The 24,262-nt window shown below is 28.4% G+C and overlaps 1 protein-coding gene across 3 annotated transcripts in view; it reads left to right on the forward strand.

The window, feature by feature from the left end:
- Window positions 1-12,590, forward strand: part of LOC148228463 (sodium- and chloride-dependent glycine transporter 1-like) — a 33,850-nt gene extending 21,260 nt beyond the window's left edge. For all 3 annotated transcript variants that reach the window (XM_088199811.1, XM_088199810.1, XM_088199812.1), the window contains exons 5-12: window positions 4,879-4,993; window positions 5,360-5,539; window positions 6,238-6,427; window positions 6,523-6,722; window positions 10,298-10,429; window positions 11,876-12,010; window positions 12,080-12,235; window positions 12,316-12,590. In XM_088199811.1, the coding sequence (XP_088055937.1) occupies window positions 4,879-4,993; window positions 5,360-5,539; window positions 6,238-6,427; window positions 6,523-6,722; window positions 10,298-10,429; window positions 11,876-12,010; window positions 12,080-12,235; window positions 12,316-12,429 (1,222 nt within the window). In that variant the 3' untranslated portion in view covers window positions 12,430-12,590. The remainder of the gene's footprint in view (window positions 1-4,878; window positions 4,994-5,359; window positions 5,540-6,237; window positions 6,428-6,522; window positions 6,723-10,297; window positions 10,430-11,875; window positions 12,011-12,079; window positions 12,236-12,315) is intronic.
- The last annotated feature ends 11,672 nt before the right edge of the window (window positions 12,591-24,262 follow it).

A 24,262-nucleotide genomic window follows, 5' to 3' on the forward strand; every position in this document is an offset into this window, starting at 1 on the left:
GCATTGACATTTATCATGGTATGGATAAGTAAATGTTTGCAAACTTTAATATTGCATGAATTATTTGATTTTTGAAATAATATGCTATAATTGTACGATAATAGTCACATATATACGGGTTTATTAACATTATACAAATAAACTAGTCTGTAAACTATATTATTGATATTTAAAATCTTTGACTCTAATTTTGAGTAAAAAATATTATAATGTTCCTACCTTTCTAATATTTATTTTTATTTTTCATATCAAATTAAATCTTTGGTTTCCATAACGCGTCATGATAACTATTAAACAAGGAATCATAAACCTAAATTAGACGAGCAAAATTCAAATATTTTTTTAGCTCCTCATAGCTATCGCAGAAAACATTCTTGTGTTTGGCAAGATCGTTGAGAAGCTTGATGGCTCGTGCAAAAGGAGCGTTCTCAAGCACCGGCTAGAACAAGAAACGCGATCGCTAATTTCTGGGTAGTAAACACCGCCCTTTCTAATTTAATTTAAATCAATAAATTAAAACATACTCAAATAATAAATTTAAGGGTGAATGCATTTTGTTTTCTAAAACAATACATTTAAATGTACTGTCTTGCTTATATGGCTTAGAAGCAAACAAACTTCAATTGACCTTATTTTATATAAACAGCATATACAAAAATCGAGATAGAAATTTGTAACTTCAAGAAAACAATCAAATCCATTAATGTCAGTATGAATGGTATCTATTTATCTAAGTTTAGTTAAATTTTAAAATATTGCACACATGACTTTAATAAATTCTTTTTTAATGTTTCTGTGTTACACGAAAATAATATATCTGCATAAATATCCATATATTTTTTTTTGAGTTTTTTTATTTACCATCTTTTAATTTTTAATGGCCCTCTACTTTACAGCGTTAGAATTTTTAACATATGTTTTTTTTCGCTCAAGTAAATACACACAAAAGTGTCTAGCCACCCCGTCTCACGTTCAATAGTAGGAAACGCGACAATTCTGAAGCACAATTTTCAGTGCACTTCGACGCAATTAAACTCGCATCCGCATTCGAAAGGGGGATTCACCTAGGGGTTGAATGTGCATAACGAATCTGATGAGATGGGTTCAATAGTGCATTTTATATATTACCTCCAGCTGGAGCGTGACTTTTGTTTCCTGCTGGAATTAATGCAACCAACCGCTCTCTAGTAATTCACTTGCTCTTACCGTTCCCATGATACGACTTCTACCATTGTGAAACAGAGCTATTCAAACTGGATGAAGTTTATTTAAAAAAAATATTTTAACTAAAATTTTAATAAATCACTCCTAAGCAAATTCTTAAGATTTTATAACAATGCAAATTTAATAAAATATATTAAAATTTCTATATATGTAATATTTAAAATAAGTTATTTTTCAATAGATTCATGTTTATATTAACATACTACTCAAAATGAGAAATAAAACTCGATCGATTGTATTAGATTAAAACTGAAATACATATTTTTTACTAGGAAAAACTTGTCTAGAGTATTTGGATATTTAGATATGTATTTGCTTTTTTTATACACCTATATAGCAAATATATTGTTGTTATTTTATTTAAGAAGTAATGTTTAAATTTACTGATATACATACATCGATGTTCTTCTATATATTTGATATTAAAGGCATTTTCAATAGCAAAACATGAGATAAAATCATTTTATATAAATAATTAATTACTAATCTAAACTATAGAGTACGAAATCTACTAAAACAGCAAAAAAATCTGGTGTTATGAAATTTGCACAGTTTATTATGTATTGATTTTATTTAAGCTTTTACCATTTTTAAATATTTATTTTACTGAAAAAATTAAAAATATATTGCGTAACAATAAATCTAATCATCTCAGAGCTGAGCTAAATAGTATTTTCTGTAAATAAATACTTAATTGCTTTAAAAAATTGTATATTATATCAAATAAATATATATATAGATTTTTGTAAAGCACTATTCAAATCTGACTTCTCTAAATATTATAATTGTACTATAAATACATATTTATACGTATTGATTTTATTTTTAAGTAAATAAGGATAAAAGTTTGTTTGTTTGAATGCGATTATTTTAGGAACGGATTGTTGAAAGAGTACATAAATATAGACGTTGATGGCAAAAACAAATATTAAAAAAATATTGAAAAGTTTGTTTAAATAAACAATTATGTACTTTTTTTAATATTAGAATATTCGTTTTAAAATCCAGACAGAGAGTATATGTAAAGGAAAAAGTGTTAACTATATTTTTAGGGTTCTATATATGAAACAATATATCAGTTGTATCAGAGAGAGGTAAAAAGATATCCATGTTTTAAGTCCTATAGAGTAATTTAATATATACAGAAATCTGATATACGTAGATATTCAAAGTAAACACTTAGACAGTCATATATTAAAATATATATTATTTATTAGATATAATTTAGTTTTCTAAGAATAAGTATTTAAGCATTCTTTGTACATTACTACATGCTGGTACTGGTTAATCTGACATTTTAAAGATAAAAAGCAGTCAAATTGATAAAATATAATCTGCGAACATTTGAGACTTCTGTAATTAATTTAATTTTCAAGTTGATTTTTTTATCGTCGCAGTAAACGTGAGATGAGAAATTGAATTATGCGATTTAAAAAATTAGTCCGACGTGGCGTCAAAGATGTGAAAGCCTGCGCAAAAAGGAAAATGGAGTAGGAACTGGAAAAAGGCGGAAAGGGGAAAAACGCCGGGATTCGGTTATAAAAATGTAAATTAGCAAAGTTGCGCACGCTTTCTTTCATTCGGCCGTTCGATAGTTCATATTTTATGCACCACTATTCACCGTACCGGTGTTTATAACCTCGTCTGGCAAATTAATGAAAAAACGTCCCTAAGGTGACGTACCATAGCATACAGACGGGGATAAGGGACATCGTTTAATTTTAAATCTTGCGATGTGATTGCTGAAATGATTTGATATGCTATTTAAGCAATTTTTGGAATATAAAATTGATAGGCTATTTATAGAAAAGTATGATAATACTAGATCAAGATAAATTAATTTTTTGTCTGTATGTCTGGTTCTTTTACACGGATTAATAAATTGGTAAGTATTATTTTAAGGCGGAAACATGGAGATATACATTAAAGTGTATATTGAGTGTTATATAAACATATTTTTTTGGTTAATTACCTTTATGTTAATGTCACCTTGCAAGTAATATCACTAGATTATTTTACGTAATAACAATTTTTAAATCAACACCGTTTATAATATGTATTATACCAAATATTAGTGGTATACATGAAAATTCTGTTTGTTGATTATATTCACAAACAAAACATTTTAATTATAAAATTAAAATAATATATTAGTTTAGACGTTTGAAGGATGTTGTTATGTTTAATAGTTGGAAGCATTCTGTTTCGTTTATTTGATTAAAAGTTTATTTAATTAACAAGGTTTTGTATTTATTTATGAAATATATACAATAATATATTTTGCTGTGTTTTCCGAACTATAATTTGCAGTTTGGTCTGAAAATACTGCGAAAATTTGCCCAAACTCATTGCTTAGTAACATTAAGCGATTAATGAATTTATATTTTTTTTGATGTACATTCATATACATAAAAATACTCGAAAGAAGTATCCATGTATGTAACATCAATGCATTAATTCAAGCTTATGTAATAAGACTAAGAAGTATCTGTGTGTTTTTTGGACAGATTTTTTTCTTCTACGCTTTTAAAAAATACTCAAACTTTAATAAATTTATCGTCAGCATTTGCTTTATTTAGAAATTAGATTTGCTAGCATATAGCTTGCTTTTACTAGAGAAGTTTTTTTACGAAATAGTTGTTGTTATGACATAAGATTTTTTCCAGACCTATATTATTTTAATACGGCATTTTCCTTGCAGTTTAATACATTTTGAAAAAATGAAATATAATGCCTTTAAAAATTAAGTTGTATTGCATTGCAAGAAAACTCCTACAAAAAAAGTATTTTTTTCATATTTTATTAGGAGATAATGTAGAAGCCATGCTAAAAATAATGAAATTTGTTTATTAATTAATACACGGGCCGCGGATTGGACAACTCTAATTTATGAACTCTTTGATGATTTTTAACCGGTATGTTAATAGCTATATAAATAATATGTTCAAAAATATTTTAGTTGAATAAAATATAAGTTGGTTTTTAAAAAAAAAAATTCCAAAAGTCAATATTATTTATTTATTTTATTTTACTTGAAAAAAATATTTTAGTTAATAAACAACAAAATTTTATAGTAAACATTAAGTACTGTATGAAAAAGCAAATACTTTTAAATTATATACATATTTAAATTAACGATAGTTTTTTTAAGTAAGTTCACACTGCTCGGGTTTTATTGTATTACGAAAAAGCAGTAATTTCCCCTCCTCTAACTTTTCTATTTCTCCTTTTTAATTAAATATAAATATACAGCTGTCAGTACATAAGAATTATTTATAGTTGAAAATTAAATAATATTTTCTACTATAAAAATAGAAATAAAATATTTTTTAGATTTTTCACATTGTTATGAATTTTTTTTGTTCAGATTTTTCACTTATGAATTTATTTTTTTGAATAGTAATATACATATTCTAGATATAAAAAATGTTACGAAATATTAGGTTATATATAATAGTAATTTTGGGTTTATTATACCCTGATGATGATTCGTTATAGTGTATAATTGCGGTGAGCTTTGAAGAAGAAATCACAAAACTTGCTGTTTGATTTTGTTCAAACAACGTTTTATTTAAGAAAAATAGAAATGGGAGAAATATTTATGAATATAAAATAAGTATAAATACATATTATTTACACGTGTTTGTGTTTCAGTGAACAAGTTTTGGGAAGAAATGGAGCGACTTGGGATAATTTCGGTGAAATTCAATGGCATTTGGTAGGATGCTTGGCTCTGGCGTGGCTTATAGCATTCTTCTGTGTTATTAAGGTACATAAATACATATATACATATATGTGCATTTTAAAAATTTATTCAATGTTTCCAAGAGTCAATCATATTTCGAAAATGAACACTAACAGACAATCGCAGCTTCAGTGAGGCAAAGCAGGCTCTTCAGTGGCGGAAAGAGACTTTTGAAAAGCCAAGGGCCACTCGAAGATTTATTTAAAAAGTTTCCTCTTTATCTTCACTCAACGAACACTTTTGTTTTGCCTCTGCTCCACCATACTCCGTTTTTCGGAAAATTAACGGAAATGTACATACTTTCATAATTTGTTTTATTATTTTCGTGTTGTTTGTTGTTGTACTCAAAGTCGAGCTTGACAGTTAAGGAAATTTTTTGAAACTTTTTAGGGCGTGCAAAGCGCTGGAAAGGTCGTGTACTTTACTGCTCTATTTCCTTACGTGATGCTCACGGCCCTCGTCGTACGTGGTGTGACTTTGCCCGGTGCCTTGGATGGAATCCTTTTTTACATAACTCCAAATTGGGAATCTTTGCTTGAGGCGAACGTGTGGGGAGACGCAGCATCTCAGGTAAAAATCTAAAAGATCACTACTTAACGCGATTCAATTTGAATATTTTAAAATTATTAAAAGATCGAGCTGAAATGCAATTTTATAAATTCAGAAAAATATAGAATACTATACAGAAAAATTGTCTACATATATAATATAACCCGATTTATATGTAAAAATATATGCTGAGAATAATCCTTGCTTTTTATATAATATATATTTGCTTATTGTTGTAGTAGTACATTAATTAACGGTTTATAACTAACGTTTCTCGTGATTAAAATTTAAAGCAAATACACATTAAGACCCAAACTAAACTTTAATCAACAAAAAATAGTAAAAAATGAAGAATAAAAATAGGCAAAATAAATGCAAAATTATCACTTTAGTAGAGATTATTTGTATTAATGTTTTTGTGAAACAGAAAAAAATATTTAGAAGTAATCTAAATTCAAGAAAATTATTCTGTTGATCAATCAATTATTTTTCAATGAGATCTGAATCATAATTATATTTACTATTAGAACGCTTGTAAAATATACACTAGTATATTATTACTAAATGATTAATTTGATCTCTTTATAGCTGTAAATATGTAAGAGATTTACTTTTATGACGTTCCAATAAAATTTTTAAGCATTATAAGTCTTCTTTCATACAGCGTGTCAAAAACGTAATAAACTCGAGTTAAACAAAAATGAAATAATTTTTTACAGATTTTTTATTCCTTTGGAGTCGGATGCGGTTCCCTCATAACGTTGGCTTCGTATAACAAATTCACAAACAACTGCCATTTCGACGCTACAATTGTGTCGTTTGCAAATTTTTTCACTTCCATATACGCGGGCTTTGCGATCTTCTCCGTGCTAGGTTTCCAAGCGCAAAAAATGGGCGTTTCAGTGAACGGTGAGTTTATTTTTGTAATTGAAAATGTATCGTTGTATAAACACAAATTGAAAAGTGGGCATCTGTTTTATGTTAAAAATGTGTTTTATTTGCAGAGGTGGCCAAAGATGGACCCGGTTTGGCTTTCGTCGCTTATCCCGAAGCCATATTGCAGATGCCCGTTCCCCAATTGTGGGCTATATTATTCTTCTTCATGTTGTTCGTCTTGGGTATGGGAAGTCAATTTGCAGGCATAGAAGCTGTGAACACTGCCATTATCGATCATTATCCGAGCCTTCGCAAGCAAAAATGGAAGGTAAATATTTTTGATTGTTTGTTAGAGAAAAGGTAATAAGATAAAAGGTGAAGTATATATTAAAAAAATACAAAATTAAAAATTTTTGAAAATTTTTGCTAGGAAACTGTTTTAATAGTTAATTATGGTACGACTTTTAATGAAAATATCAATATATGTTACAGTGAAATAAATATATGTTACAGTGTATTACTGGGCAACTTATATTTTTACTTCTATAAATATAATTTCAGTAATTTAGTCAGGAAAAAATATATAAAATAATTGATTTATAATTTCACTGATCAGTATCAGTAGAACTGTATTTGTATACAAGCGGATAATTTGGTTTGCGTATTTCCATATGATCAGAGATTCACATAATTGTGACGTCAGATTTAGTATTTCTCCTCGAGAAAAACGACAGATCGATAGTTCTCATTATGGCAATTTTCATAAAACTTTTACTTTTTAAGAATTAAATTTGTACGACTATTTTTAAACGTTTTATAACCGCTGCGTTTTTTAAACCGTTGAATAAGAAAGAGTGGGTCCGTGCCAGATGCTTAAAAATATATACATTTACTTGTAGACTTTTAATAGTGGTTGGAAGTATTTAAATAGCATAAAATTGAAAATGATTTTTTCAACTACTACAATATAATCAGTCCTATCTTTGATTTGGTCGTCTAAGAACTACATTATTATTAAGATAAAAAAACGTTACATCGCTTAAAAAAATACTAAAATATTTAAAATAAATTAAAGGAAACCTAAACTCAACCAAAATTAATTAACCCAATGAAAGTTATACTATAGTTAGTTTTAGAGCTTTGATTAGGTCACGTTGGATATATAATATATATCATGTGGGTAATTTTTTTTATACCCGTCAAATTGAGTTTCATAGATATTTAAACGCAGCATGAAATGATTTTCCTGTAAAGGCAGTGAAAATATAACGTCACTGGTAATACGCGTTCACTGTTCATATACAAAATTAATGAATCCTTAAAAAAACAGAACGATCTGTTACAAATATCTATTTTAAGTAAATAGTATTCAAAAACATATTTTTAAGTAGTATCTACTTAAAAATATATATTTGGAACAGATCGTTCTATTTTTATATATATTTTTACAGCATAATTATAAAGTACATACATATTTTTTCATATTATTTAGAGATTCAGAAGCTTAAAAATCGATCAATAAATAGGTTAATTAAATCATTTTATTTTTATTTTTAAAATATATTGGCAGGCATAGCATTTTCATTTTAACGGAAGAGTTAATAGAGGATAAAGAAGCATCTGTATATTCAGTTGAGTTATTAAATTTGCTGAATTCCTATAGATAACCACATAATAAAATAACCCTCACGGTTAGCTCTATTAAATTTGATTTATTAAGAAGACACTGAGCACATGCGAGTGTGATTATTTTATGCTTTTATTTTGCATTAAAATATGAGAATGTGTTTATTTCAGAATTCCACTGATCTCTTATGGTTTACCTTTTGCATTTAAGCGATTTTAATTCGCAAATAAAAAAAAACACGGAGAAAATCGCGTAATATGATAGAGATACATACGTCTTTCACGTTTAATTTTATGTTGCAATGTCACGAGTGGTGTATTTTACATTATTAAATAATAGGTTTTTGAGAAAACAAAATATTTCCGCAAATATTTTGTAAATGGATTGTTTTATGTATTTATTTTTATTACAAATTTGACAATTGTGATTTGACTCAAGGTGTAACGATAGCTATTATACATTATTATACGAACAATAATAATACTATTAAATATTAAAAAAAAATATGGTGCACATAATTTTGTTTAGATTTTTATAACTATTGCTGAAAATAAGTATTTGGCTAGATCATTGAGAAGCTGTATGATTCGCGTAAGAAAAGTGTTCTCAAGCACCAATGGACTAGAATTAGGGACGCGATCACGATTCTCTTGGGCAATCTCTCAGTTGAGAGTCGCCGAGCAGCGAGTGACGGCTTGTTGACACTGTGAGTAGACGCTACGTCAAAAACGTAGCGTCTAGTCATTGATACAGCTGCTAGAAAACAGGAACTAGAAACTAGTGTACAAATAAAGATACGTCCTGTACATTTTTTTATAGATTTTTTTAACAACAAGCAGAATTTTACTGCTCATATATTTAAAAAAAACTTTACCACACCAATATGCAAAGCAGGTAAAAAAATAAATGCTATATTTTAGAGAATACTTTCGCGTTGAATCATGTGAATAATATTTAAATTGTTAAACTATAAAATAAGCTGCTTAAAATATATATTTTCGTCGTATTATTATTATTATTATAAGCTTTAAGTTGCTCTCAAGCAAAGTTGGATAAAACGGATATAGTGCGATTAACCGTCAGGTTAAACAAGATAAAAACGTTTAATCAGGCTTATAATAATTTAGTTGGTACAACTGCAATGCATATTACTAAAAATATGCGAATATTATATTATATCTTAGAACTATTCGGAAACTAAAAATAAAAGCGATTATTTTTCTTGGTTGATAACCTAATTTTTATTATCAGGTTTCTGGCAGTATATATTTGAAAAACTCTGCTGATTATTTTTTTTTTTATTGAACTGTTGGTAAAATGTATTGCTTTTTTGTTTATGCAAAAAAAAAACATAAACATACATACAAAAAGAATAAGCATTTATGATAAAATTTTAAGTAGAAGAAAGCCATTTGTTGTCATTAAAGTAATTTATAAAAAAGAAAAAAAAAGTTTTGATAAGCGTTTACAAATCGATAAACTTATTTGCGCGTAAGGTGCCAAATAAGAGAGCGGGCTTAAAATTTTTACGTTATTAAAGAGAGAGAAATTTATTCATAAACTTATCATATCCATATTGAATATGTTGAAAAATGAATGTAGAGATATATTAAATTAATCGCAAAATTAATTGATTTAAAAATATATTCTTAACTTTGTATATTAATTTTATAAATATTTTCAGTATAATAAAGCTTTATAATTTGAAGTTTACTTGAAAATTGACTATAATAAATTATATAAAACTAGTTAATTGTAGGATTAAATACGATATCTATCCAAGTAGTTTCTTAAATTATTATTGATTTGATTAATGATATATTTTGCTCAAGTTTTATTGTTTTATTTTAAATATTGAAGACAATAAAATTAATTAATTTATTTACTTATATAACGAATCACCTTGTATAACGAGTAGAAGTGTCTATTGACTGTGACCAGCAAACAAAGTTCCCAATAGGCCTCCACTCCTTTGCCTTTCCTTCATCGTTTGGGATATTGTTGTGTCACGCTCGACTTTGGCAAGAAAAGTAATATGTTTGGACGAGACAATATTCCGAATGGGACAGGCTGTCATTCAATTGCCTCTTCTATATTCGTGAATCTGCTCTTGACAGCATATGTCCAATATTAAAGTTTGAAGGGTAATTTTTTTCATGAGAATTTTTTCGTTGAAAAAATTACATTGCATACAAACCAAAACATGGTTTTGATTATTATGTTTTTAATAGATTTTAATTTAAAAAATATTAATAATATGTTTTTATGAAACTTAGGTAACCGCTGGCACATGCTTCGGATCGTTCCTCTTAGGATTGCCAATGTGCTTCAGTGGTGGCGTTTATCTGTTTACGCTAATGGATTGGAATACTGCTTCATGGGCCATACTGTTGATCGGCGTTTCCGAGGTATTCATCGTCATATTTTATTATTATATATTTGTACGTATTTTATCATCGTCTCGTTCGAGGGGCGTTTTAATGAAGTCGGCGAGGTTGATCGCGAAATTGAAAGTACCTTGGTACTACTGCTGTATTAAACGCAATTTGTTTCGGACGTACTTTTGAACAAGCGGAATGCAATAAACTCGGAAATGAAAAGGTTTGTCGAGGGAACAATAAAAGAAGAATCTACATCTCGACACGACTGATTCTTTATGAGTTTTTCGTTACGCTTCCTTTCAAGTGTTCAATTGTTGTCGCGTGAATAATTAGTCGAAAATAATATTTTTTAGATAGATGATATGTAAAATTAATTTTTGTATTAGTTTTGTTCTTATATGTATACACATAATAGTGTTTATATATCAAATTTACCGTAAATCATAAATGATTTGTACCGGTGTTAAATTGTTACGGAATGTTTTAAAAAAATACATAAAAATAGTACATTTCAGTTTATAATGTAATGCTAACATTTATTTTACTGATTGTTAACTGAAATTTTATTTGGATCGGTACATTTAAATATTATTTTAAGATGAATAACACTAATGTGTATTTTTCATTATTGCGAGTATTTTTATTTAGTCATTCTAAATTCACATTTTGATTACGAATTGGTTTATATCAGACACGTCCATTAATTTTTGCATATTTATACAATATGTATGTTTACAAATTGAAAATAACGCATTCGAGAATTATTATATTCTACATATATATTCGTACTTTTTCCACAAAAATAGTATTCATATATATATTAATAAGTTGATTTAAAATACAAGCATTATGATTACGTGTGATATTTAGTAGTTACAGATGATGAAAATGACTATCGAAATTTACTAGTATTAGGTAATCCCGAAATGTATAACATTTTTTTAAGGAAACAAAAAATTAGTATTAGGTTATACTGAAATGATTATTGTTTTTGTAATGAATCAAAAGTATTTTATATACCTATTTTATTGATTTTTACATTTAAAGATATAACCTTTTTCCACCTTTCTGTTATTTTCTGATTCAATTAGCATAAAATATTGAGGGCTTTAATTCAAAATATTTCGATAGCCCCATTTTCACATCATTTACATTTTGTTTTTTTCCGTCTAGGAAATGTTGCAATGTTGCAAGGGCTGGAAAATAAGGTGGATGAAATAAAACCTTCCAGTAAAATTTATTGTTTTTATCGAGAGGCAATTATGCCACATGGGAACGCGCATTGTCGTTATGTAGAATTATTAACTCGTGACTAACTCTTTAAACTTAAATGAAAAAAATAACAACGCGTGTTATGTATTTTAGGATTATCTAATATAATTTAATATGAATTTACTTTAATTTTTAACTGTTTTATTAGCATAATTTTTGTCATCCAAATTAATGTTAATCAATTATATTTCTATATTACAGTGTATTACAGTTTCTTATTGTTATGGAGCAACAAATGCGTTAAACGATCTTTCAGAAATGGGAATGAAACTAAGCAAAATCTTGAGAGGTTACTGGTGGCTTAATTGGCTAGTACTCACACCTTTAGCCTGCTTGGTAAGTTCGTTATTTCGAATTACTTATCAAAGAATTAATAAAAATTTATTAAAATATTTTTCAATGTAGGGCGTCTTCGTTTTCACTTTGGCCGATTGGAAAGTGGCAGCTTATGAAGACTATATATTTCCACCGTGGGCTGACGCAATTGGCTGGATGATTGGATTATCAACTTTGGCGCCACTGCCATTGGGATTTGCGTGGGTACTCTTCAGGCACAAAACGGTAATCGCTTTTTAGTTTTATTTCGAGTATTTTTTTTTAAAGAAATTTTGTTATATTTTTATTTTTTAACGTCCAAACAGAGAGGAAAAGCCCTCATCACGCACACGGATGAGTGGGGACCAGCTGAGCAGAAAATCACGAACGACGTTGAAAAAAGTACAGAGGGCGAAACTAACAAAGGATTCGTCGAATAATTTGAGCGAATCACTTGAATTGTTCATAGTGACAATTGATTTTAAATTACGGTCTGTTTCAAAAGTTATGATATTTGTATTGTAATATAATAATCAGATCTTGATTTATGCAATGATATTTATTGCTTTAGTAATGTATATATAATAATTATATTCGTCAATTTTTTAACTTCGTATTATATACTACGATGATGTATGAAATATTTTTATAAAATAAGTCAAAGTGATTCATTTACTTTAAATATTTAGTTAAGTGTAAAATAATTAGTTATTAAGATTTTTTTATAAATGACTAGGAATTAGATTTCTTGTAAAAATATTTAATTTTCTGACGAAAAGCAATCTAAAAAAAGCAAATAATATTATATCTTTAATTTTTTTAGTTGTTTTTTCGGCTAAAAACAACTATTGAATAAACGGAATCAAAGTATGTGAATCTTTTAATAAATTATTGTTATCTTCAATATTACTAAAATATTTTAAATAGTTTAAACATATTTTTCATATTCAAATCAATTATTTTTGTGACGTAATATGTATTTAAGTCAGAAAATATTGACAAATTATTTTAAATTGATATTAAAAAACACAAAATTTAAAAATCTATTTTGCAAAATACAAATATTTGTGTTATACATTTTTCAAAAATTCAGATTTTGTATGGATATTTTATACTTGCGAATATATTACAAATATACTATTCGTAGTGAAAAAATAAAAAAAAATATTTTTAAAAATAAATAATAGTGTCATACAATATTTTTACTACTTGTTAAATAATATTTATGGATAACTATTTTTTATATTATTTTTTTTGTATATAAAGTGATTTAATCCATATTATTATTTATAAATTGTTTTATGGGCAAAGAACGTTAAAATTGATTAATAATTGTTGTATACAAGTTTTATGTCAGTAATTAAGAAAAAGAAGGAATAAATCAAAAGGTTAAAAACATTAAAAAAACTTTTAGTAAAATATACAGGCGTGAAAATTCATAGATTATGCTATTCAGAAAAAGCCAGTATGCATGTGTTATATTATACAAAAGCGGATTTTAAACGTCTAAGACAAAAATATGATTCTTTGTTAAAATGGAACACCACCGTGAGAAAACCTTTTTTCAGGAGTTAAAGTACCCGTTATTATGTAGGAAAATTAAAAGTATCCATTGCAAACGTATTAAGAAGGGATAACACGATTAAAAATGGAAAGATTGCAACTTGCAACCCTTTTGAAATTCGCCGTTCCAACGAAATGGGCGGAAAACAAAATCTACTTTGGAATTTACCATATGCGTAAATGCAGGAACGCGGGCAACAACTTCCTCTGATACTCCCTCTTAACATCCACTTCAGAGTTGAAGGTATCAAAACTTAGACTTACTAAGTTCGTACAAACTTCAATCAAGAGAAAGCAGAGCATGGAAGATCGCAGAAGCCGCCGCTTCTCTCTTCGAATTTTCTGGTTTAGCTCGACGTTCATATACCAGAGTTCAACCCGCTGTAAAGACCCCTGAAGCATACGAACGTAATCACAGAAAACTTCACGTGTAACTAACATATACAAACTGTACATGACGATATTAATTGTTGCACAACGTAATAAATGTCAACAAACATTCTCTTAAAAAATTGAAATATTTGTAGCGACGAAAAATGACTGCTATATTGCGATTGAAAGCGCTCGTGCAAAAAAATGAATAGCCGCAGGGAAATCGTATTTTAAATTACAAAAATCAAATATATACCTGAGAGATAATAATATAAAAAATAATTAGCTCTTAATACAGAGAATATTTCAAAATTATGAATCAAATGAATATTGTTATTCACTATTTTTTTATATATAATTTTTAAAGCAGTATTTCAATATCCGCGATTCAACCCTAATATACCTTTGGAAGGACCTCGTGGGCCAATCGATTTTTGCAAGGAAGGACTAGGATTGTTGCGACGAAAAGAAGAAAGAGTTTAATTGATTCAGCACATGAATATGATCGCCATATTCAGATTGAAAGCACTTGTGCAAAAAAATGAAGAGTCGCAAGGTAATCATATTATAAATTACAAAGATATTTTAATTTGTTAATTTTAATATTTGTTCGCTACTAAGAAAACAACAAGTGCATTCATTTTTGAATTGGTGTATTTAAATGTATTTATATTTATGTGAATTTTGTTAAAATCTAATTTAGAAGAATACAAAATTTCCTTTGGAAAATGTCGGTCAGACAAACCGTAGGGTTTCACAAAAAAATAATTGATAAACGCGATAAAATTCTATGCTGAAAAATCAACTGTAGCAAACTTAACTTTACACTTTGATACAATCAAATTTTTAGGCATAATTAAAACCCAATTGCATTTTTTAGAAGCAATTAAAATCTAAATAAAAATAAAAATGGCACTAAATAATAGAGACAACGCGAAAACACTTTCAAATATCTGGTTACCGGTTTTAAACTAAGATAAATTAGATATTAATAAAAAAATACTTAGCTTTTTAAGATGTGAAGTGTTGCGTATTGCGCCTTTTCTTAATCGCATCTCATTTGTTGACTTTTCAACCACTGATCAGCATCTAGGGCGTAATCTTGACTTGGGCGTAATCTCCGCTGCCACAGACTTTTCAGCTACGTCGTCTTTGATTAGATTTTGTATTTTTTTCGTGTGTTTGTTGCTAAGGGAACATCGAGTGCATTCATTTTCAAATTGCTTTGTTTTAATGAATTTATATTTGTATGAATTTTGTTAAAATTTAATTTATTTTGGATTAAAATAGGCAACCAAGTATTCGAAATCGCTTTAGTGTCAAAAATAAAGAAAAATAGCACTAAATAATAAAATTTACAATTTTTTCGAGAAATATCAGAGAAGATAACAATAAATAAACAAGCTGTACGAGTTATATGCATTTACTTTATATTGTAAAAATTAACACTATGACAATAATATACTAGGTCAGTAACATAACTTAGATTTTGTTTAATCTATATTTTTAAGTACATGTCGAAGTGGTTCATTTAAATCTGTCTATGTTAAAAAAAGGAATAATCAAATAAAAACCGCTTTTTATATACAACGCTTAAAAACTTAATGCTAAAATTACCTGCTAAAATATTTCGGTCAGACTATGCACTAGTAAATAGTTACACACAATTTTAAGGGGTGCCTCATAACTATCGCCAAGACTGTATAGCAAAAAATTACTGGTGAGGTATTCTCCGATCTGAAAATCGACACTAGACGTTATTTTTATGAACAATACATATATATATATAAAAAAGCGCTAGGCTAAATTTTGGAAGCATTGGAAGCACTTATATATGTAATTATGTATATAAATAATATACACGTTTTTTATATTATAAATTTTGCGTCTTAAGTTAGTATGTACGATATTAAAATATATTTAATTATTAGCAATTACAGATTTTTAAAAATATTTTTGTGCAATTATGCTGAATGGTATTTATCAAAAAATATACCCTGGGCCAATTAGTTTTCGTTAATTGATGACACTTTAGGGCTATTCGAGACGATTTTTTCTTTTTAATTAAAATTTATTATGAGAATAAATTACCCGCATTGTCATTCGCACTCTGATCGTCCGAGATTATTTCCAGGAGACTATGGAAGAGAAGTGTCGGCGGTTTTATTGAGGGGGATGGGTCTGCGGTCCCAGGAAATGGGTTAATGAGATTTCTTCTTAATTTTCGCCTTCGACCGCCAGCATGTCGCCGAAATTGACGATAATCATGGATTACAGGTGGCGATATTAATTCGGACGAAAGCTATTAACGGATCAGGTAGCTAAGGATACATACATACTATTTTCTCATGTGTTGAGGGTCGTGATTTGATCTCTAAGACAGGGGATGAGTACACCATGACTTATTTTTACAAGCGTGAAAAATCAGAGTTTAGCATCTTTTGCAAGATGAATGCCCACATTTGACTTTAAACTTTTAGCAGTACGTTTAATTAAAAAAATATTGCTAAATATACATTTATAAAAAATACTTTTAATTTCACAAAAATAATTATTTTTTTGCGGAGAAAATGTACGTAAATAAAATGATAAAAATTTTGCATGTGAAAAGAATTGAGATCAAGGAACTAAATTATTATTTCTTAATTTTAATGAACTTATTAACCACATATTATAGTTTTCTTTTGTACTTTTTGTTTTAGATAATCAAAAATTTGGAGAAAAATATGTTTTATCAAAACAATTATTTATAGTAAGACTTTTTCAATTATGAATCATATGGGGTTCTGGACAGGCACTCGCATTGCTGAATAATTCTTGTCAATTCGGTTCGGTTGGCAATCCTAATTACAGGTGATGTAACTAATTCCGACTTAACCAATTAGCGGATCTTGTGGCTGAGGAATAACGAGTCATTTGGTCGAGGCCGTTTGTTGTTTCGGGTGTCATGACAAATGTCCTTGGTTACTCTCAGCAGGGATGGGATTTGCGCATAACGCGCGACTATTAAAGCAAACGGGACGAAAATTCTCGGGATATTCGCATAGCTGAGGCAACGTTGTGTTGCGGTGTTTATTTTTCGATGGCGGTAACAGATTTTCGCGTCTGACGTTTCGGATTAACGACGATCTTATTAAAATAACTTGAAAAATAATATGTTACTGTGGGAGAGGATAGACATCGGTATCTGTGGAAGGTTATATAAGTTGACGTTGAATCAATATGACACATGTACATTTTTTTCTTACAGCATTATATAAATACGTTACTTTCAGATGTATCATTTAGATTATTATTTAGCTTTGATAAATTGTTTCAACACTTTTGCTTTGATAGAATCGTTTTTGCTTACATATATAAGTACTGATTTTTAATTATTATTATAATTTATAATATTGCCAATTGTTTATATACTAAACAAATATAATCAAAACATAAATGTAAAATATTATATATATTTACATAAATATTATAATTTATATCTTAATGCAGGAAGGTGTTCTTTGTTCCATTGGGGAAACTGGCTAAATTTTTATTTTTGCGGATTGTCCTAAGAATATTATTAAACAGATTCACATCTCCGTACAATATTCCCCAGGCCATATTCGTTTTCATATACCTATCTATTCTAAAAATATCTCTATTTCTAGTATTCAATTTTTTTTTATTATTTATCCGGCGATTGTTAAACGCATATAAAATAATAACATTTTTTATTATAAATAAATGTAAAATATCCTTATAAATTATGTAAATATATATAAAGTATTGAAAAGGGTGTTTGAGTGATTTATTTGACAGAATCTGTGTTTTTGCCGGTGTCTCGCCTCTATTATTTTCGATTATGGATATTTTGTTGTGCATTTGGAATCAATGGAGTGTGTTTATTTTATTTCTTGGATATAGTGACAAAAATATATACCTAGTATGTTTTTTTGGTCATGTATACACACGCATACAAACACAAACATCCTATTGGCTTATCTTCTAGTCTGTATACCCGAAAATGGTATTTGTATAACAGTTTCCTTTAAAATATTCTTATCGTGTTCCACTTCGTTGATGATGCACGCGCACTTGCCTTTTCTTCGGCGATTTTGTCACTCGAACGATCCCACACTTTCACATAGAAAACACCACTTTATAAATATGTACATAAACGTATATGTATATTTATATAGGACAAGAATAAAATAACCAAAAATATAAGTAAGTTAGATAACCTACCGTCTGACTTTTTTTTATAGATTATTCAAAATATGTTAACTTATATATGTATATATGCCATAAGTTGTTTAAGAAAAAATAAAATTATAATAAATTAGAATATATATATGAGACCCAAAAGATTATTAATATTAATGTATAAAGGCAGTGTATACTATTAGCTTTTATTCCCTTTTCTCGCAGTTTTCCCGTCGATCCTGAAAAGCAACTGAATTGAACACAAAAACGCCCTTCAGTGAATCAATTAGTGTGTATAGAAGATATTTTTTTCTCGCAAAAATGGAACCGGCGTCCGTGAAGAAACTATTTGTCAAAGATCAAAAGGACGAGAGCGCCGAGCGCGAACAGCTGACTCGTCTGGTTTTTATAATATGAAGATTAATGGTTTCGCACATTTCTTGCGATTTTGACTACATAATTTCGAGCCAAAAATATTGTCGGTCGTAAATAAAAATAAAATGCGTAAATGAGTTAATTAATCACGTGCGAAAAAAATAACACGTTACTCGCTTACGTTTATGTGAAAAAAAGCGATGACGATAAGCCGGTGGTTAAATCATCGCTTTAGGTAACTAAATGCGTTTAATGTACAATATAAAATTCTGTTAAAACAAGTTTCAAAATAAGCCAATAAAATAAGTATTGTAATAATTCATATAATAGTATCAGTTGCGATTAAATTCGCAGAAAAACATTAACACTTTGAAATGTTACATACAGTTTTAACTAACATTTGTTTGTATTGTTGTATACACGCATGTACCAATGTAGCGGTTACATGCGAGTTACTGTGTCGTTTTTAAGTAAATATAATACATGCGCCGTAATATTGTAATGTAGTTAAATTAAATCACAAACTAGGAAAACGCGCAAAAAAATTACAGTATCTTAAAAATACACGTTAGAACTAGTAGTTTAAATGCAATAAAAATCACTTATAAATTCAAGCTGTTCAAACCCAAACCTAATAATAATAAATAACCATTATACCATTATATTTGTTTATGTTATAATTTTAGTATACAAACACAAACATATTATCGATTATGGATATAATTTTGAAGCTGATCAATATTTTAAACCTGCTGATCTAGTATTAAAATTGTTTCATGACTAATAACTTTGAATACGCATAAATATTAAACTGAATAAAGATGTATTATATTTAAATTTTTTTTTAACCACATATTGAGCCTGATATTTTTTTACTGCCGACTAAAATGTTATCCAAATGATTTAATAGCTGTTTTGTCTTGCTAGCAATATATTTAAATAGTAAATCACCTTTATCTTTGTATATCTTGCCGTTCTTATCAGTTGTCTTTTCAAGTTGTCCACATTGAGAAGTTTGGTGCCCCGATGCTGACGTGCTGTTGGAGCCTCGCTTCATGTTTAGCAGCAAAACAACGTCTTCTACACCTAGATCCCGATGTATGTCTCTATTGTGAATATACCGCAAGCATTCACAATATTTCGTAACACTTTATTCTAAAACTTTTTTGCTAAAAAAATTACGCAATTGTGGTATGGAGTATTCACATTGTTATTAAGTTTTTTGTCAAAACGCGTTGTTATTTCCTTTTCATAAGTTTAAAATTAACTGCGCAGCTGGGTGGATCTTTCACAAATTTAACAATAACTAAAATACCGTATCTTTATATTTATTTCCTAGGGGAATGTTTCATAACGGAAACGCCTAAAATACCTTTCTATCTGGTTGCAGAACATCGTAGCACCTATTGTTAAATCGTAGTTTATAGCTTTGCGCCTGCGTGCTCGCTCCTGCGTGGTCCACGCGCGCGATTTGTGCACGGTTCAACACGTGTAACGTATACGTGCTGAAACGCATAAACACGTGCCCCATCAAACGGTATCGGGCCATTGTCATAGCAGCAGATGCGAGACGTGATCAGAAACAGTCCAAGTCGCAACGTAACAATTTTATTGCGTCTTTGGAGAAAGACTCAATCGCGAGGGTGTGAATTTGCAAATGATCATTTTACTAATGTTTCTAGGAATAAAAAAAATTATGATTAATTGCGTTTGTAGTTTGGGTGTGAAACGTTGGCGACTGCTTCTGCTCTTAATCTGAATTAGCGATATTCGAAGTCAAGGTTTCGCTAATTTTATCTAAATGTTAATATCGCACGCATGTGCTAGTTGATTAATTGGGAGATTAAATAGAATTTTGCGTTGGATTTGGAGCGAATTTATTGTGCCTAGTCATAATTAAAGTCAGATTCAGATAAATTATGAAAAAATATTTTTTAGTTCCGTGGTAAATATACGTAAAGTAAAGATACAAAGTCCAGACAATATTTATAAAGCATTTTATTTTGGAATTAAATTATGATTACTTTAAAACATTTATATGGTAAACACGAAGGACGTTTTGAGGACTGATCGATCACAAAAACTTGATACAAATTTTACTTGAAATATTATGATAAGATATTGCAAAAATTAAATAACACTTATGGTTTTTTATAATGTTGTTTTAAAGTCATTAGACTCTGGCGTACAATGTACGTTATATAAATAGATTCTGAAAAAGCGTTTAATAAAGTCGATCACGATTTACTTGTAAAAAATTTAATCAATTTTGGATTTTCTGAAGGTGTCAATTACTTAATCAGTTCGTCAAATATGAAAACTCATTTTTTGAAAATATGGTACCTCTTACTGGAGTACCGTAAGGATTCCACTTGGGTCCATTGTTGTTTGGATCACTAATTTTTTTTTGGGTGATATTCGGACGACATGAAAATTGTAATTGTTACCAATCGAGTAAAATAGCTTCTAAATACACAACCCTCAATACCGAGCTTACAAATAATTTAGAATACATAAAATATGCGCAATAAGTGTCACACTACATAGCGTTTTAAATATGCATTTAATATAACATAACAAAATATAAGCATTCAAAGTCAGTTGACATATTTATATTTAAAAATAGAAGCTTATATTGTACATATAACAAAAAGTATTTGGATAATATTTAAATTAAGCATTAACGTTTATTGACATTTTTGATTATATAAATCCATTGATCTTACGATAATAAATAATAATAACATACAATTCCGTTTGACGTTTCACTCGCACCGAATTCAGAAACGTTAATCTGGATTAGGTTCGTTCACATAAAATATATATATAAAAAAATTTATGCCATCCATTACCGAGATACGGAAGCATTTAAAAGTATCATAAAACAAGTTCAAGTTGAAAAGCTTGGTCAGTCATCGACGCCAAAAAGTTAAATATAAACCTGTTTCAGCGTTAAGTTTCAAGGTTATGTTAAAATTCTATTACAGAACAAGAGTTACGACTTTCGACGTCAAAAGCTTTGACGTCATTCGAGACGGGTGTTTTCACACTTTTTACAAATTGTTGCGTATAATTAGTCTTAGAGATAAAATAAACTCATTTTTATAACATGACGTCATATTCAAGAAAATAACATGTACAAAGTTTAACAGTATTATTTTGTTTTCTTTGTTATACACTTCGTTTAAGATAATTAATAAAGAGGAATACGCTTTAATGTACATTGTGTGTAAAGAAAAAAAAACAACAAAAGGAAAGTTTTATGTTTATCGTGTTGCTGTTTCTATCTACTTCGATGATATACTTTTACTTTCATCTAGCTCGCATTTCCGTCATCCTCCACTGTTTCATTGTTTATAACACTTTATTGAAGAAGCTCTTTCGTTTTATATTCACAGACAATATAAAAGTTTTATGAAAAGTCTATATTATATTTTAAATATAAAAATCGCTTCAAAGGTATGTCTAAATTAATTATTAAATTCTATCAATAGTTTCGAAGCTTTTGTTCTAGCTTCTTTGGCGAGAGAAAGCGACGGTAAAAGCACGAAATTAATTGAATTGCATAGTCAAAGAATCCTTTTGGGATGTGAAAATTGCTAAAACATTTCCCGCAGAGCGATTTAATTGGGCAGGAACACATTTCTAATCATCGTTATGGGAATTCTCTATGTCCGGATTCAATTCGCACGACTGAAGGATACATTTTATTTTATTTTCCACATTAACCTCACTAATACAATTATATAACACTAGTATCGTACGCGTTTACTGGAGGGTATATAAAAATGGTATAAATTAACAGAAACATTTCTATGTTTATTATTCATGTAAAATATATATTTTTACCACAAACTACCCTTAAGTATTGCTTTATTTAAAAAATAGGTTAAAACGTAACATAAACATTAACACAAACAATGATAAAATTATATTATTTGCGTCTTATTTACACTGTTGTGTTTCGATACCACCCTTTATATTTACTATTGATTTTTATTTTTATTTATATGGTATTACATACATAGACATAGATATACATACTTCTTTAGATATATTTTTTTAATAAAATAAATCGATAAATAATCTATTAATTTTTAATTTCAATCGTAGAAGAGTTCGTTTAAATTTAGTTACTATTACTATTTTTGTCACTAATTACAACTTTCATTCTAGTTTAGTTCTATTTTTCAGGTTATCACATATGGTTAAATAATAAATAATATTAAACAATATATATATATATTTTTTTTCAAAACATTTACAATTATTTCTCTATAATTCTCTCAAAGTGTAAATTTATTTTTTCTCAAACTTGTTTCAATTTTATTTACAGTAATATTTAATATTTAATCGATTATCTGTTTTAACTCCTAAATGTTTTATTTTATTATTTTTTTATTTATAAAAATAATTGAATCACTAATTATTTTATTATTTAATTATAATATAGTTAGCTTGTATTTGTATCTAGCTGTAAATCCATAAGCGTATTGATAGAGTGCTAGACTTATATTTTAAAATTACCTTATTATTAAGTTGTTAAATATAAAATATCGATTTTTACTCAGTTAAATAATGACGGTACATTGGAATTTATAATTCCAAAATATTATCGATATTAAATAGCTTTAAAATTCATTATAGATTATGTCCAACGTCTTCTTAAGAAGGAATATTATCTTTGTATAACTTTGACCATTGTTTTATTTCGAATATGTGTCTGCTTAATAGAAAAAAGTTACTTGAATCGTTTAATTATTATCTTATATTAGAATTTATTTTGTTTACTAAGAAGGTTAGAAATAGATTTGTACGTTCTTAAGTTAAAATCAAGTAATTAAAATTATTAAAATTTATATTAAAAATTCGCTAAGAGCGCCTTTTTTGCAAGCGTCAGGATTATTAAGCGGCCTTACATTCCGATCACGAACGTGTCTACTCTGAGCGTAAAACTCAACATGTTGCGAGAGTTTTTTTTATAAAAAAATATACGTACGTGTTCGCATTGAAAATGACTAAAACAGAGGTTGTAAAATAAACTCAAATACATCCCCAAAGGATATAATAGGCTCCGTAAAATGTCAAGCTTTTATGCAAACTAGTAAATCTCTTAATGCGGACGCCAAAAAGGAAATGAGACAAAAAAAATATGTTTGAATTCGAAAAAAGGTTTTAATGAAACATCACAAGAGTCAAGGGTCAACGGTACGGTGAAATGTTATTATATGCGAAAGGAATTTTAATAAGATCATTTTATTTAGAATTATGCACATGTGCCATGTATTAAGGGGATATACATTTATACAAAAGCTTAAAAAAGGTAAACGGTCGTGTTCTAATTAAGCATTTATGGTATACATATCAAAATATCGTTACAAATGTATCTTATTTGCTTAAAAATATAGGTATTTCATTTATGTATCGTATTACTTTATTTTTTATTACAGTTTTTATAATGCGTCATGATGGCCATTATACATACATAAATTCAACAATTAAACATTAAAAACAGTTATGGCGATATACACCTAAAATAGATAAGCACACGTTACTTTTTTGCGCCTCATAGCTATTGCCAAAAACATTATTGTGTTTGGAAAGCTCGTTCTAGCTGCAACAGGCAAGAATAAGGAACGCGATCGCGACTTTATAGGGCACACGAATACTCGTAACCAGAAATCGCAAAGTATTGATAAGTTGTGACCGTCCTTTAGAAACTTTAAAAAGTGCTTTATTGAGTAGACGCTACGCCAATAATGCAATGAATTTATCCAA

Source organism: Plectrocnemia conspersa, unplaced genomic scaffold (genome assembly GCF_051122295.1).
Source record: "Plectrocnemia conspersa isolate PC_06_02 unplaced genomic scaffold, ASM5112229v1 ptg000012l, whole genome shotgun sequence".
Taxonomy (NCBI): domain Eukaryota; kingdom Metazoa; phylum Arthropoda; class Insecta; order Trichoptera; family Polycentropodidae; genus Plectrocnemia; species Plectrocnemia conspersa.